Raw genomic sequence first — 15,140 nt, forward strand, 5'->3', positions numbered from 1 at the left:
GGTGGGGAGAGGGGTGGGGAGAGAGGGAGGGAGAGAGGGGTGGGGAGAGAGGGAGGGAGAGAGGGGTGGGGAGAGAGGGAGGGAGGGGTGGGGAGAGAGGGAGGGAGAGAGGGAGGGAGAGAGGGGTGGGGAGAGAGGGAGGGAGAGAGGGGTGGGGAGAGAGGGAGGGAGAGAGGGGTGGGGAGAGGGGTGGGGAGAGAGGGAGGGAGAGAGGGGTGGGGAGAGAGGGAGGGAGAGAGGGGTGGGGAGAGAGGGAGGGAGAGAGGGAGGGAGAGAGGGGTGGGGAGAGAGGGAGAGATGGAGGGTAGAAGCGTTCCTGTCTGGGAGGGCCTTAATCTGGAGCTTCTCAGGGCTCCTAGGAAGGACTTGATGTGAGATGAGATTCTGCCCTCCCCCTTACAAACTGCTTATTCTGTACCTGCTATATAATAGCAAAATACATTCTACCTGGTATTGTCAACAGTTTTAAAGTAAATTATGTTTAAGAAGTAAAGTGCCTTTGAGGGAATGAATAACATTTTCACAGCTGTTCTTTAGATGTCTTTTGTTCTTTTGATGAAACAGGATGACGATTCACTTGCCATCCTGTGTAACATTCACGTTTGTTCATACTGTATGCTAAAACAAAGGACAGATACATCGAGACATGTCAGTTATCAAAAACATGAAGAAAAAAACCTCACTTTGTTAGCCAAACAGTTTTTTCATTGGTGCTCTGGTTGCCATGCAACAGTCTGTCCTTCCAGAGCAAGGCCAGAGGAGGTTTCTGTGACACAACATCCACTCGATGAGTGGGCTTTTCACGGCCCCTAATAAAGAACTTAAATGTCCTGTCCAAAAAAATGTGCCGCCTCTGTTTAATTAAAGAGTTTTGTGCTATCGGTTGAAATGAGAAAGAATTCAAAGGACTCACTATTTACAGAGTAAAATGTCATTGAGAGAGCAGTCTGCATGAATAAAGGTTAATTAAAGACAATTAGATTTGCCTTTATTGGTATGTCTGTATGTGGTTGTCAATATGAATATAGGGCAATCAAGGAATATTTAGAAAGATTAGGTGTGGATTGTTCTGAATTGTGCTGTGGAAAATAACGGTATTGGTCCCCCCAGTGTCCACGAAAGGTATTGCGGCTGTGTGGTATTAAATTGTCACGGACATTTCGATTGCCAATACATAATATAATTTCTTAAAACAGTACAGTGACATAAAAAAACAACAACACAAATGTGTAAGAAAAGACAACTGAAGTTTCTTCTATTTTATTGACAGATGAAGACTTCAAGCAGCAAAGACCCTTCTGAAAAACTCTGCAAAGGAAAAGGACCCTCCTGACTATATTGATCTTATTTCAGTTTTGGCTGCTGACTTAACAGTCATTCATAATTTAAAATAGAAAGATAAAACACTATCTTTTACACGTGATCACAACTTGAAAAATCCAAATTACAAAACAGCCTTTAGAGGCAGACCTTTTAATCATAGTGCTTCAAATGCCACATACTGTGTTGTAAAAAGTTTAGCAAAAGATTTGTATAAAAAAAGAATTCCTAATTATTTGAGCTACTACTGTGCATGGCTATACGCCATAGCAGATACACCTTCATCTATAACCAGTCAGTGTGTGTGTTTCTGAAACATGGGATTCCAGCGCTCGTTTAATGTGGTCTTACATAGTAAAATCATGTGTGATAATAATACTGCAAAGGTTTTCCAAAAAGATGTCCTTCTGTTGAGAAGACTGCCACCATAAAAAGCTTAAAATCAAAATAGCATAACAAAACTAAATACAGTTTGATGGTTTCTTTGCCCAAAAAGATTACAGTAAATGATCCAACCTAAAACAATGCTCTTCAACAATGATACCTAAATTGACAACAACATAGTACAATTTGCCTGTCCTTTCAGTTATTTGAAGAAATGATGATGATGAGTGCGGAATTCATTTTAAAATTGCACCATTACAATCTATCAAACACCCTCTATCAACTGTGGTCCCAAATTCTAAAGCATAAAAAGGGTATGATCCAATGTGTGTTCTCAAAACCGTTCTTGTATTGCTAAAACATCTCCCTTAAGAACAGCTGCATCCGCCAAATTCCCGCCTATGGTGACAATACTTGATTTGTGTATCAATATTACTGTACAATGTGCTGTATTGTTCTTTTTCCTCACATAATATTTACTTGTCTTGTGTAGGTGTAAGGCACTGTAGCTCGTGAAAGGCAGGTCTACAGTCTAAGATGATGGGACCCAGTCCAGGGCTGTAGCCGTGGGGAGTCATGAACAGGTTACATACACTCAAACTCATCGATGCGCTGCTTGGTGTTCCCTGAGCGGATCTGCCGCAGGGTCTTGTACTTGTCTCTCCCCGCCCGCACGTTGTCGGCGTGGATGAGGTCGTTCTGGGTCTTCTTGGTCTCATCCCGGGCGTTAGCTAGCTCGGAGCTCAGCGCCTGCGGGCAGAGACGCAAAATCAGCGCTGCCGTCGTCACACAGCGCAGCACACCTGACCCCCTGACCCCAGGGAGGGACGGACACTCACCAGCAGGTGTTTCTGCACGCGCTCGTTCTTGTCTGCTTCAGTCATGCGCTCCTCCTCGCTGCGGTCCTTGTAGGTGCCAGCGGAGGCGAAGTCGGCGCTGGCCTCGGCGCTGCTCTCGTCGTTCTCGTCGTGCTCGTCCTCCGCCTGCACGGCCTCCTGGACGTGGGACGCCATCACCCTGCTCTTCAGCTCCTCCTTGGTCTTCTCCAGGTCTTCCTGCACCATGGTGGCCTGGGAGACAACACGCCGTGAGGAGGTTAGAGAAGACAGGGAGCGACCGGAGGCGCCCTTACACCATCTGTCCCCACACACACGTCGAAGGGGGAACAGTACTAGAGCCTATGAATAGTACAGCTGCTGAAAGGTTTGTTTTCTCGTTCAAAACAACACAATCACAGGACATTTGGGAGCTGTTGACGCTGGACTTTGATTCTTTCGAGTGCTGAAGGAGGGAGAGTGTGGTGGTGGGGGATGAAGTTCTGCAGCGGCCAGCCCAGCAGGGGCTCCCTGGCGGGAACAACAGAACCAGGAGAGAGAGGCACTTACAGCCCCCCATGAGGGTGGCAGAGCTGGAGGGAGGGAGGGATTTGTTTTACATCAAATATGTGCTAATGTGTTTGTGTCAGAGGGCACAGAAGCAGCAGAACAGCAGGAGAACAGCAGGAGAACAGCAGGAGAATGTACCTTCTGTTGCCACTGGTTAGCCTCATCCTCCTTCCTCTGCTTGGCATCCTCCAGCAGGGAGATCTTGGAGGTGAGCTCAGCCAGCTCTGTTGCCTGAGGGAACAAACTGGAGTCAGGGTCACTTCCTCCACGCCAGGGTGACAACCAGGGAGAAGAACGGAAACATCGAGAGATAGGGCCCAGATAATCTGTTTTGTTTGAGGTTGAGTAGGTGGGTTGAGGTTGAGTTAGTGGAGCTAACATGGTTGTGGGGAGGTGGAGGGGGTGAGACGACCCACCAGATGCTCCTGGTTCTTCATCTGGTTCTCAGACTGTTGCAGCAGGGCGCTCTTGGCCTCCTCCGCCGTCCTGCGCTCCTTCTCCAGCCGCTCAGCCTCCTCCTGAGCCCGCTTCCTCTCCAGGTCCAACTCCAGAGCCCTGCGAGTCTGCTCCTCCAGCTCTGCTCACAAACACACACACACACACACATGCACACACACACACGAGCACGCAGACAGACACCCACACAATGGTAATTACATCTATTTTTGTAAGGTCTCCAATCACTCCGCATTGAATGGGTACACAGGACTGTGTATTATGCGATCATTGGTAATGATTTCTGAAAATCAAAAGATTATTCTGACTTGAGTTATCTACTGCTTATACGGCTAGTATTAGTTATAATACCTTGTTGAGCTTTTTTAGTTTGTTCTTCAATTTGTTTTAATCTCTCCATCAACTCCTCCTTTTCCTTCTCAATCTTTTCCTTTTCCTTCTCGGCCGCCTCTCTCTTCTTCTTCTCGTTCTCCAGCAGAGCCCTGATGGAGAACAGGGAACCATGAGGGAGGAACCACACAACACTTCCTGACATTGTCAGCCTGTCTTTAGCACACAATACAGAGCCTGGAGCAGAGCGCTCTGACTCCTCTACTCCCCAGTCCTGACAGAGCAGAAACACTCCTCTACTCCCCAGTCCTGACAGAGCAGAAACACTCCTCTACTCCCCAGTCCTGACAGAGCAGAAACACTCCTCTACTCCCCAGTCCTGACAGAACAGAAACACTCCTTTACTCCCCAGTCCTGACAGAGCAGAAACACTCCTTTACTCCCCAGTCTTGACAGAGCAGAAACACTCCTTTACTCCCCAGTCCTGACAGAACAGAAACACTCCTCTACTCCCCAGTCTTGACAGAGCAGAAACACTCCTTTACTCCCCAGTCCTGACAGAACAGAAACACTCCTCTACTCCCCAGTCCTGACAGAGCAGAAACACGACAGAACTCTTTTCGCCAGGAGGAGAAATAGTGTTTGTTAGTTGCAGATTGTGGAGCTGTGAGAGTATCCTTTGTGTTTAGCTGTGAGGACACACTGAGACATTCCTGGGAGAGGCCAAAGATGTTGGTGAAGTCACGATCTTGGTGGAAATGGTGTGGATTATGTTGTTTCTGGATGTTTCTGTCATGCTGTGGATAATGGTGTTTCTGTCATGCTGTGGATCATGGTGTTTCTGTCATGATGTAGATCATGGTGTTTCTGTCATGCTGTGGATCATGGTGTTTCTGGATGTTTCTGGATGTTTCTGTCATGCTGTGGATAATGGTGTTTCTGGATGTTTCTGGATGTTTCTGTCATGCTGTAGATCATGGTGTTTCTGTCATGCTGTGGATCATGGTGTTTCTGTCATGATGTAGATCATGGTGTTTCTGTCATGCTGTGGATCATGGTGTTTCTGTCATGCTGTGGATCATGGTGTTTTTTGTCATGCTGTGGATCATGGTGTTTCTGTCATGCTGTAGATCACATGTGTCAAACTCCGGTCCTCGAGGGCCGCTGTCCTGCATGTTTTAGATGTTTCCCTGCTCGAACACACCTGATTCAATTAAATGGGTTGTTATAACGACCATTCATTAGAATCAGGTGAGCTGTATAAGGGAAACATCTAAAACATCAAGGATAGCGGCCCTCGAGGACCGGAGTTTGACACCCCTGCTGTAGATCATGGTGTTTCTGTCATGCTGTAGATCATGGTGTTTCTGTCATGCTGTAGATCATGGTGTTTCTGTCATGCTGTAGATCATGGTGTTTCTGTCATGCTGTAGATCATGGTGTTTCTGTCATGCTGTAGATCATGGTGTTTCTGTCATGCTGTAGATCATGGTGTTTCTGTCATGCTGTAGATCATGGTGTTTCTGTCATGCTGTGGATCATGGTGTTTGTGGGTGTTTCTACCTCTCCATCTTCTTATGGTTCTTCTCCTCTCGTGCCTGGGCTTTCATCTGCTGCACCTCGATGGTGTCGGGTTTGCGGCGGCGCATGTACAACTCATGGTTGCCCATGCACAGAGCCAGGATTCTCTTATTAATTCGCAGTCTTGGTGCGTAGAACACGAAATCCTGAGAGAAAACACACAAATTACACACATCTCATTGCCAAGCCTTCGTGAAAAGCGATCGCACGTAAAATAATGATTCTGCAGAGGAAGTGCATTGAAGGCCACATACTGGTGCTTTCTTGTCGATGGGTTTAATGACGAACTTCTTGTCGTTAAAGGAAATATTTCTGATTTCGCTCCAAGGGAATCCGATTTTAGGGGTCATTCTGAAAAAGACAAAGAAAACAACCGGAAGCAACATCAGCTTGACCGCCGAGAAAATCAGAACCTGCATGAAACAACACGTCCACTTTTATATTTTGACCTTTTGATTCTTTCCATCGTTTATTGAGCTGGCAGCTTTTAGCTCCCTGCTGAAGATCATTGCTCTCATGGTGAACCAAGCCCACATGGTGAGTCACTCACTTGTCATTCTGCTCGTAGATGTTCAGGCCCAGAGCGTCCACTCCCAGCCACAGCTCAGAGCCCTTCTTGTTCTTGATGCTGAAGTAGTTGACCCCGTACATCTCTAGGTCCTGGGCGATCTTCAGGTACTCCATCATGGAGTCCTCCCTGGAGACAGAGAAAGACACCGCTGGGACCTCTCAAGCACGTGCTCTCTGTGGACGCTCTCTGTTCAGGAGGATGTCCTTGGCTCCACAAGTGATGTTGTGTGTAACGTTTATCTCTTTCAGAAGGGTTTAAAGGTGTGTGTGTTTACCTGTGTGTGTGTGTGTGTGTGTGTTTAGCTGTGTGTGTGTGTTTACCTGAGCATGCCCTTGTGCTCCTCGTGCCACACCTGGATGCGTTCCTCCCACTGCTCCTTGTTCAGCTTGTGCTGGTCCAGGACTCTGCACACACACTCACATTGTTTCTAACAGCTTGACAACACGATTCTAACAGAACTCAGCACCGCTACAGGGACTTCTCAACTCACTGTTGCAAAATCAACGACACAATCATGAAAAACCACAGAAGAAAATGTGGAACGGTAAAAAAGTCATCGATCTCACACTGACACCCTCAAAACTGTTAAAACTCCTCTGATCCATCCTGACACCTCCGGTTCCAGCCGGTTCCAGCCAGGAGGGGGATCAGGAGGAGGCTGGAGGTGTAGCCCTGGTTCCTCACCTCTGGGGGAGCAGCTTGTCTCCAGACAGGTACCCGGGGCTGTGGGAGTCTGGGCTGTAGTCGGCGTACTTGGCCTGCACGGCGTAGGAGGCCAGCAGCACAGCTGTCTCAGGGGGGCAGTAGATGTCGTCATTCAGGATGCCCTCCTTCACCTGGCACAGCAGGGGGGGAGTCACACACTGTGTGTGTGTGGTGTGTGTGTGTGCGTGTGAGTGAGTGTGTGTGTGTCTGACCTGCAGGAAGAACAGTCTCTGTGTGGCCTCCTGGATGAGCTCCTCTGAAACGTCCTCGGGGAAGAACTTGGCCCGGAACTTGAAGAGCAGCGGGCTCTCCTTCCTTACGTCCTGGGCCGTCACCTGAGGTCAGGGGTCAGAGGTCAGGACTGGGTACAGGGTCACGGGTCAGGACCCGTGGGTCATACCGCTCTGTCACGCAGGGGGGCGCAGTCCTTCGACACACCTGGACGTTTTTACTCGACTACAACAAAGCAGAGGTCTCACCTTCTTATTGAGCTTAAGCCACGTGGAAAAGCCCTTGGTATCCTGGTACTGCAGCCCGAAGAACCACACCTCGCGCAGTCCAATGGTCTTTACCACCTGACCAACACAATAACACAACTTGGGAATCAACATCGCTCAACTCTCCATGATAATGTTAACAATACAGGTCATATTGTATGTCCAAGCAACCTGTGAGAATGGAGGAGATGGAATTCTCATCTCAGCAGGGGGGAAACAACCACTCTCTGTTGGGGTAAAACTTTTAGACAGGCACACATAGAGCATGTCCTGAAACTCTTTGTCTGACTGAGCAACACTATAAATAGACCAGATAACATTATCTGGCTACAGGTTAGGAGATGGAGTCCTCGAACGCTTCAGACTGTCCTCCACTACATGAGACAACACTGACCAGTGTTTGTGATTAGAAACCCCCTCACAGTTCAATGAGTTCTCAGCAGTGAATACGAGCGTTTTGTCTTGTAAAGTAGCTTGGTAACCAGTAATATAGCAGATTACCGTCCTATCCTCACTGAGAATGACTTTCTTCTGCTCTGCTGCCATGTTTACCATGTCTATAACTATATTATTATACTATATATTGACTATATTGTGTTTTTCTATGTATACATACTGTGTTTGTATGCCTGTCCCTACATTTGAAGTGAAGCCGCAGTCCTCATATTGTTGTTGTGTTGTGACAATGACACTGAATTGAGAAGCAGAACAGAATAGTTCCTGTTAAAATGGTAACAGATATTCACTCATGTCCCTCCATTGAATACAGGAGAAAGGGGATGGCTGGTGAGGTGGTTTGGCTCTGTGAGCAGTTCCAGGTAGGTGGGGGTGTTCCCATGGTGACGGCAGCCCTGCTCTGGTCCAGCGTCTCTTGGACCAGCCAGAGACAGCAGAGCTGACACAGACTGATCCGGTTCATCCTAGTGGCACGCCTGACATTATCTGAAGACTGCCAACTGCTGCAGGAGAGAACTTACTCTTTCCACTTGGAAGGAGAGAGCAAACGACAAGTTAGACGAACAAAGCCCGCCTTCCTTGTCCTGGAAATGTAGCTCTTTTTGCTGCCAGTAGACTCCATGACTAATAGTCTGTCTGCAGCCCAGCCAAGCCTATATTACTTTTTTTTCTGGAAGATTTCTGCCTTTATTGTCTTTATAGTGATGGAATAGAGAGAGAGGAAAGAGAGTGAGAGGGGATGACATGTAGCAGTGGAGCTGGGCTGGATGGAAACGCTGCGGTGGGGCCTCAGCCCTCAAGGTCAGCACACTCCTCCAGGCCTCAGCCCTCAAGGTCAGCACACTCCTCCAGAGAGCCACAGGGGCACCAGAACATATCATCCAGCACAGCTTGACTGGATGGAAAGAACCGAACTGAACAGCGAGAGTTCCCTAAAAATAAACTCACCTCCCTCTGGTTTTTCAATTCTCAATGATTGGCTTTAGAAAAATGTGTGAAAAATGTGAAAACGTGTGCGTCTCCCAGCGAATCAGAGAGTCCGTACCTGGTCAAACAGCTGTTTCCCCGTGGTGTTGGGCTGGATGGCAAACTCCAGCTCAGCGTCCATCGTGGTGACTCTCACGCTTATCTGATCAGGACACAAACATGGCAGTTAGTCTGAGGTCGTCGACACAATATAAGCAGTTCATCAGTAAACTCTAAAGTAAAAAATCATTTATTTTTGTTCAGCAGTATTCTTCACATCATCATTACGGAGCCACAATCCCAAGCTGAGGATCTCACGGCAGGATTCAACGTCGCATCATCTTCCTGACGTTCTGTTTGACATCTTTCAGAACTGTAACTGCCATTCCTGAGAGGCTGGGAGTGGGCAGATTGCTGTTCTCATTCAAAAGGTCATCGTGGTTTGAAAACTGAGAAGAAGACAAGCGCGGGTAGAACCCACAAAATGTGTGGCGGAGCGGAAAGTCAATTACCACTTTTTTTTCTTTAAGCCAGACAGAGGATGTTAGTTGTGTTTGGGTGTTTCTGGGGGCTAGGACCAGCCCTGCTCAGGAACCAGCCCTGCTCAGGAACCAGCCCTGCTCAGGAACCAGCCCTGCTCAGGGACCAGCCCTGCTCAGGAACCAGCCCTGCTCAGGAACCAGCCCTGCTCAGGGACCAGCCCTGCTCAGGAACCAGCCCTGCTCAGGGACCAGCCCTGCTCAGGGACCAGCCCTGCTCAGGAACCAGCCCTGCTCAGGAACCAGCCCTGCTCAGGAACGAGAGCAGGGGGAGAACAGGATCCCGGTTGGACAGGCGTGGAAGAGAGCAGTCTGCTGGGCCGTGCCTGGTACAGACACTAGCTCAGGGGAGTTGCACTACAGAAATGAATGATCAGCCTAAAGAGTTGACCAAACACAATGGCAGGAAACGCACAGTTTCACAACTCCTGTCCTGGGAGGTTTTTAATAACTGATCGAAAAAGGAGTCATTCTGACACGTCAGATAATAAAGGTTTTTTAAGATCCCCTCAAGTGTTTATTTTCAAAAGATTTACTTTCCTTTGATTCTTACGTAGAATCTTAGTTTGTTGGAAGAAAAGAGTTTTGTTCATTTATATAATGTAACCGCGAAAACGGTAGCTTCCGCTGGTTAACATTGGAGAGAAGCCTCTGAGCTGAGGATTGCAGTTCTCTAAGTGAAATTCACAGGTTTTTATTTTGCGTTAAGACACACGTTGTCACCCAGTGTTCTCGCTGCTAAGCTTCTCTACAGGAAGTAACCACATCCTCTGGTGACTAGGCCAAGCGAGGTAGGCAGAGGCAGGCAGGGCCTAGCGAGGCAGGGCCTAGCGAGGCAGGGCCTAGCGAGGCAGGGCCTGGCGAGGTAGGCAGAGGCAGGCAGGGCCTAGCGAGGCAGGGCCTAGCGAAGCAGGGCATAGCGAGGCAGGGCCTAGAGAGGCAGGCAGCCCTGCAGAGCCTGAGCGAACATCCGGCCATGCCTCACCCCGGCACTCTCCCCCCCCTCTCCCACTCTGCTGCCAGCTGCAGCAGCACAGCTCTTCTTCTCTTACTGCACACACACAGGAACACGGCAGCTGCATTACAATCCCATGAGTGACTTGTTCCACAGGCTACAGTACAAGAACGAGTTAAAGACAGATACATTTTTATGTCTGGGTTCAAAACACCTCCTCTGGTCGTCCACTGGTATTTTATCACATGTTATGAACTGTTTATAACCGGTCCCTCTCAGAGATGACACAAACAACCAGAGGGTCTGTCTGGGGGGAAATAACTGAGCAGGGCCCACGCCCATACCCAGCCACAAAGGCATGCATTATTTCCCAGCTGTGTGGTTGATTAGGGCTGCGTTCTTTCTCTTTTGTGTCAGCAGACCCTGTTTGCCGCTCAGGGCCCTCGTCACCCCGCCACTTCCTGTCATCGCCAGCACCGCAGGGGCTGAGAGGGCCCAGCGAGAAGGGCCCAGCGAGGGCCGAGGGAGGGCCGAGGGAGGCCCTGCAGGATGTTCCACCAGCCGGGTGGCCTCAACACCCAGCCTGTCGGAGCTAGGTCGGCCCACAAGGGACAAGCACTTCCAGGCATATCACTAACAGTTTCATCATTTTGTATTTGTAAGTTCATTGTGTTCCTGTATATGACAGAGATCATGTCTGGACCAGCAGTATTACTGAGCTGAGGTACAAACAGCAGCTTTCTGTGAGTTTTAGGGAGTGGTTCCTGGACCTGTTTCATCATTTCCTCTATCCACAATGCTGTGTTTTTACAGTTTACTGCTCACTAAACCTACCAGGCAGTGTACTGGCAGACTGAAAAACAAGCCTAGGTAATGCATGGGTTAAGGTTGTAACCAGACCGGTTGCATAACATTACAGATTAGACAAAGTTTCAATAGCCGAATCCATCAAGCCCTTGGTCATCAGTCCAGTGCAGTTGAGAAGCTGTTTTCCAGGATAAAAATAGTTCCTCACGCATGAAGTAGGAACTAAGAATGTGAATGTTCTGACTGGTATGGGTGGGTCTCGCTTCGGCAGAACTCGGAACACTTCTCTCACACTATTATTAGCCCTCGCTGTGAACGCCCTCTCTGAAGGACCATGTAGATTTCAATATTTCCACTCTTCCTGTCAGGACAATCGTTAGTCTCCATTAGTAGACTCCACAAAGATGAACACTACAACACACTACATTACATTGATCTACGAATGAACAGGATTTTATGGCAGCTAAATAAAATCAATGAAACATTATTTATCAGGTTTCCATTTCTCTTCTTGTAAAGATAGCCTTAAAGAATCACATTTTCAGAAACATTTTCCATAGGGTTTTTATTTGTATATGATTTACCTATACATTTATTCACGTGTGGACCAGCACCTAAACACGATAATGAGACGTTCTTAAGTAGAAACTGTCAGCCAATGGATATAGTTGGGAAAAGGTGAGGCAAGGATCTAGCTAATGTATTCTGTAGCTGACATTCCTTGTGAGAAATTCTGAGAACTATGTAAGACATTACTATCAACCAAGGTCTGATTTAGCAAAAGACAGAATATCATATATTTTACAAAGGGAATAAACAGTGTGTGTCATATCAACCTGGAATAAATTAATAACTCACTTTTACTCGCACTGCCATTGTCAAAACAAGCTTCATAATCTCACATTGCGCAAGCCACTAAAAACAAAGTTTAAATACTTCCTATCACTGTAATGTAGGCACAACCTTCATCATAAACACCACTGTAATGTAGGCACAACCTTCATCATAAACACCACTGTAATGTGGGCACAACCTTCATCATAAACACTTCTCCCATTCAAACCTTAGTGTTTCATACCAAATACTAATCAACGTCAAATTCCCTTAAAACCCACCAAAAAACACCAGAACTTACTGTTAGGAGCCGAGCAGAATGACCCTTTCACAGACGAACCCCGTTTACGGGCCACAACCCCCAAACCTTCCACATGCTACCGCTACCGCCTGTAGATCAGTTTATTACAAATTGTTAATCTGAGCTGTGCTATGTGCACTTCTGAGGCCTCTAATCCCCTGCTTACATACCACTGGCCTTTCCACCTCGCCTGCCTTCATTTGGGGTTTATTAAGAACTTGACTTCTACTGAAAGGCTCTCACTTACCTTCCTTTTCCCACATGTAAACCAATAATGACTCGTTCATATGGTAAATTGTATTTCTACAACGCAATATATAAAAGCATTATAAAGGCACTTTCATCCTTTCAGTCAACTCAGAATACTGTGTGCTGAGGTAAATAAACAATGTGTACAATATTGTTTTGCCGCTAAAGTGAATTAAGGACCAGAGCAACTACATCCACATCCACATGTTTCTACATCTTAAGATTTCATCCAAAAGATAGAAGTAAGATTTCTGATATGACCTTGTGGATATAATGTATGCTTGCACTGAGTTCACTAACCCTCACCGACTGTGATAATATAATAATATATCATATTATTACAAAAATAATCACTGCCTGTCTGTGTCAAAGTCTGTATCGTTGTCATTCTGGCCCTATTAGGCAAAAATGACTCAATGGAATCAAGTTTGTTATGATAAAGTGACAAGTAGAAGGGCTCACAATCGCTAGTGCAATAGCGATAGCTGAAAGCCATGCTGCAGTTATGCAGACAGGAGAAGGGGGAGTCTGTGCTGCGAAACACCAAATAAGGCTTTTAGAGGCTGCGTCAAGACACTGCAGGCCAGGAAACGGCCAAAAGGAACTGACGTAATCTCAGAAACCTTGAGTCACTAGATTACTGTTCCTTGGGAAGCTGAAACAATGCCAAAACTAGCTCATTTAAGGCCTAATATAATTTGGGGGTTATTTAGGTTATGTAATAATGAAGGCTGAAAAATACACATTTTTTGATCTAATTCAACATAATTAACTCAGCAGAAAGTTCTATGTTTATTTTGCTAGTAAATTCAGAAAATACATGAATTGTATAGTTTTTCTAAGTAATGTTGCTACTTACTTCACCACATTCAATCTAAAAACGATGATAATCATTGACAGACTAATTAACCAATTCATGCATCTGCTGGCATGCATACATGGATTTATTATGTATATTTTGTGAATAGCAGAGGAAGCCAATTGACAATTTGAAGGCTTCATTCATTTAAATAATTTAAATGTTGACACCTTTTAAGTACAGTAGAGCAAACTTATAGGTCATGTAAAATGACAGGAACACCAACTTTTGAGTATCTCGAATTATACTGAATGAACAAATCACTACTTGACCTAACATTAATTGATATATCCTCCTTTACGTGTTTTCAAAACAGCTGAGGAGATCATCAGGCTTAAACTTCGGAGGAAACTACCCATCACTATGGCAGAAATTGTCGCATCTTCCGGTTCAGCTCTCATAACCTGGTCCAAGAACTATTTGTTGTTTCCAAATAAATAAAATATTTCAAATAAACATTTTGTTGATAAGAGAGGATTAAGTTCGAGGATTGCTTATGTTGGACACGAGTAACCTGGCCTGCTCGCCTCTGAGAGTTCATTCGGAAGCCAATCACGTTTCAGCGGGGGAGGAGGGGGCATTGACACAAAATAACGGTTTGGGGGATTGCCTGAATAGATAGCCCACAGTAAATAAAAAAGCATCTAAAACCTTTTCAAAATCCATGAGGAAGGACATGAAACATTAGGTATTAGATCTTAAAAAGTAAACTGTTCATGTTGCCGCATTGATGCGCGTTTAAAAGTTTTATCTGCCAAATCCCTGTCCGCAGTCTACGTGTCGTAGGTTAGGCTACATTTGAAAGTGGACAAATAAAAAATTATTAAAACAGCCTATGGCTCAATAGATAATAGCTACAGTTTTAGTGTAAAGAAAAATATATGTATTAGGCGTCTACCAATTTGTATCGTTTAGCCTAGCCTATTGTAAGCTAGATAGCATTCGAGCTATATCTAGTCCTGATGAAGGGAAGAGGACTGTGAGGAAACAATGTGAAAAAAAACCCATCTCATAAAGAAAGATACTACTCACCGTTTTCGGCATTTTGTCTTCTGTCTATAGTCACAGATTATTGAAATTGGAAATTAACAGTCTTTCAACAATGCAGTCAGCAAAAACTTTTGTCCATTAGAGAAGGCGCGTAGCAACAAAAAAAAACGTCTGCGCACAATAAACTTGCTCAGATTTTTACTTTCAGTCTGCGGAATTTATGTACTTGCTTTTTCTTTGTTTCGCCTGAAACTAGTAGTTCAGCGCTTGATTTCCTGCTAACGGTAGCCTACTGTGACTGAAAACCACACCCAGGCCAATGAAGACTTTAGGGTAAACGCTGAGTTTTGAGCAGACTCCGCCTGTATTTGAGCCGCTGGCTTTGTCAAACGTTTAAACGCGAGTTGAGAATTCCTGTGGATAAACGGGGGTATCCCATAGTCCGCTGCTGACGCAATTTCCCAATGATGGCTTGACTTCATGGGATGACAAACTTTCAAACAATAGGCTTAATCCGTGTGGTAAATCATCCAAAAGAGAAAAATGTTTTGTGTCAGCAGTAGTGATGGGCTATTTAAATTATAAAAACGTGATTCAACAAGACTCAAAATGAGTAGGCCTAGCTTTTCAAACCATTTATTGTACATTTCTGAGCTATTATAGTATGGTAGTTATTATTATAATTATTTAAATGTATTTATTGCATTTGAAACACCCACTATAGTAAAGTATACATTCATAGTTCATTAAATAACTTAACATTTGAGTCAATATCAATAGGAACACACACAAAGCCTCAGACATTAGGCACTATGTGGAAATAGACGGAACCTTTGAGCATGGAATCTGTTGCATTAATTTCCTACCATCGATGGAACCGGATGTAGTATGTTGTTGTCTTAATCCGATCGAGACAGAGGACAGAGCACACTACCTTGAAAGGCTATTTACTAAA

General features: G+C 45.7%; 1 protein-coding gene across 3 annotated transcripts; it reads right to left on the reverse strand.

The window, feature by feature from the left end:
* Positions 1-1,230: 1,230 nt before the first annotated feature.
* On the reverse strand, positions 1,231-14,572 carry msna (moesin a). Of its 3 annotated transcripts, XM_084698002.1 has the most exons (15): positions 14,416-14,571; positions 14,228-14,251; positions 8,731-8,814; positions 7,212-7,307; positions 6,945-7,067; positions 6,712-6,863; positions 6,348-6,431; positions 6,007-6,153; positions 5,711-5,807; positions 5,439-5,602; positions 3,897-4,027; positions 3,506-3,666; positions 3,228-3,320; positions 2,544-2,774; positions 1,231-2,454 (listed from the first exon to the last, which is right to left on the reverse strand). In XM_084698002.1, the coding sequence occupies exons 2-15, from the start codon at positions 14,237-14,239 to the stop codon at positions 2,290-2,292; spliced, it is 1,740 nt and encodes a 579-aa protein (XP_084554128.1). In that variant the 5' UTR covers positions 14,240-14,251; positions 14,416-14,571; the 3' UTR covers positions 1,231-2,289. The 3 variants fall into 3 exon arrangements, with proteins under 3 accessions (XP_084554128.1, XP_084554127.1, XP_084554129.1); XM_084698001.1 differs by having other exon boundaries at positions 14,228-14,572; XM_084698003.1 differs by lacking the exons at positions 14,228-14,251; positions 14,416-14,571 and adding an exon at positions 8,929-9,318.
* Between the last annotated feature and the right edge of the window lie 568 nt (positions 14,573-15,140).

Source organism: Hypomesus nipponensis, chromosome 5 (assembly GCF_054491055.1).
Source record: "Hypomesus nipponensis isolate SF chromosome 5, ASM5449105v1, whole genome shotgun sequence".
Classification (NCBI taxonomy): Eukaryota; Metazoa; Chordata; class Actinopteri; order Osmeriformes; family Osmeridae; genus Hypomesus; species Hypomesus nipponensis.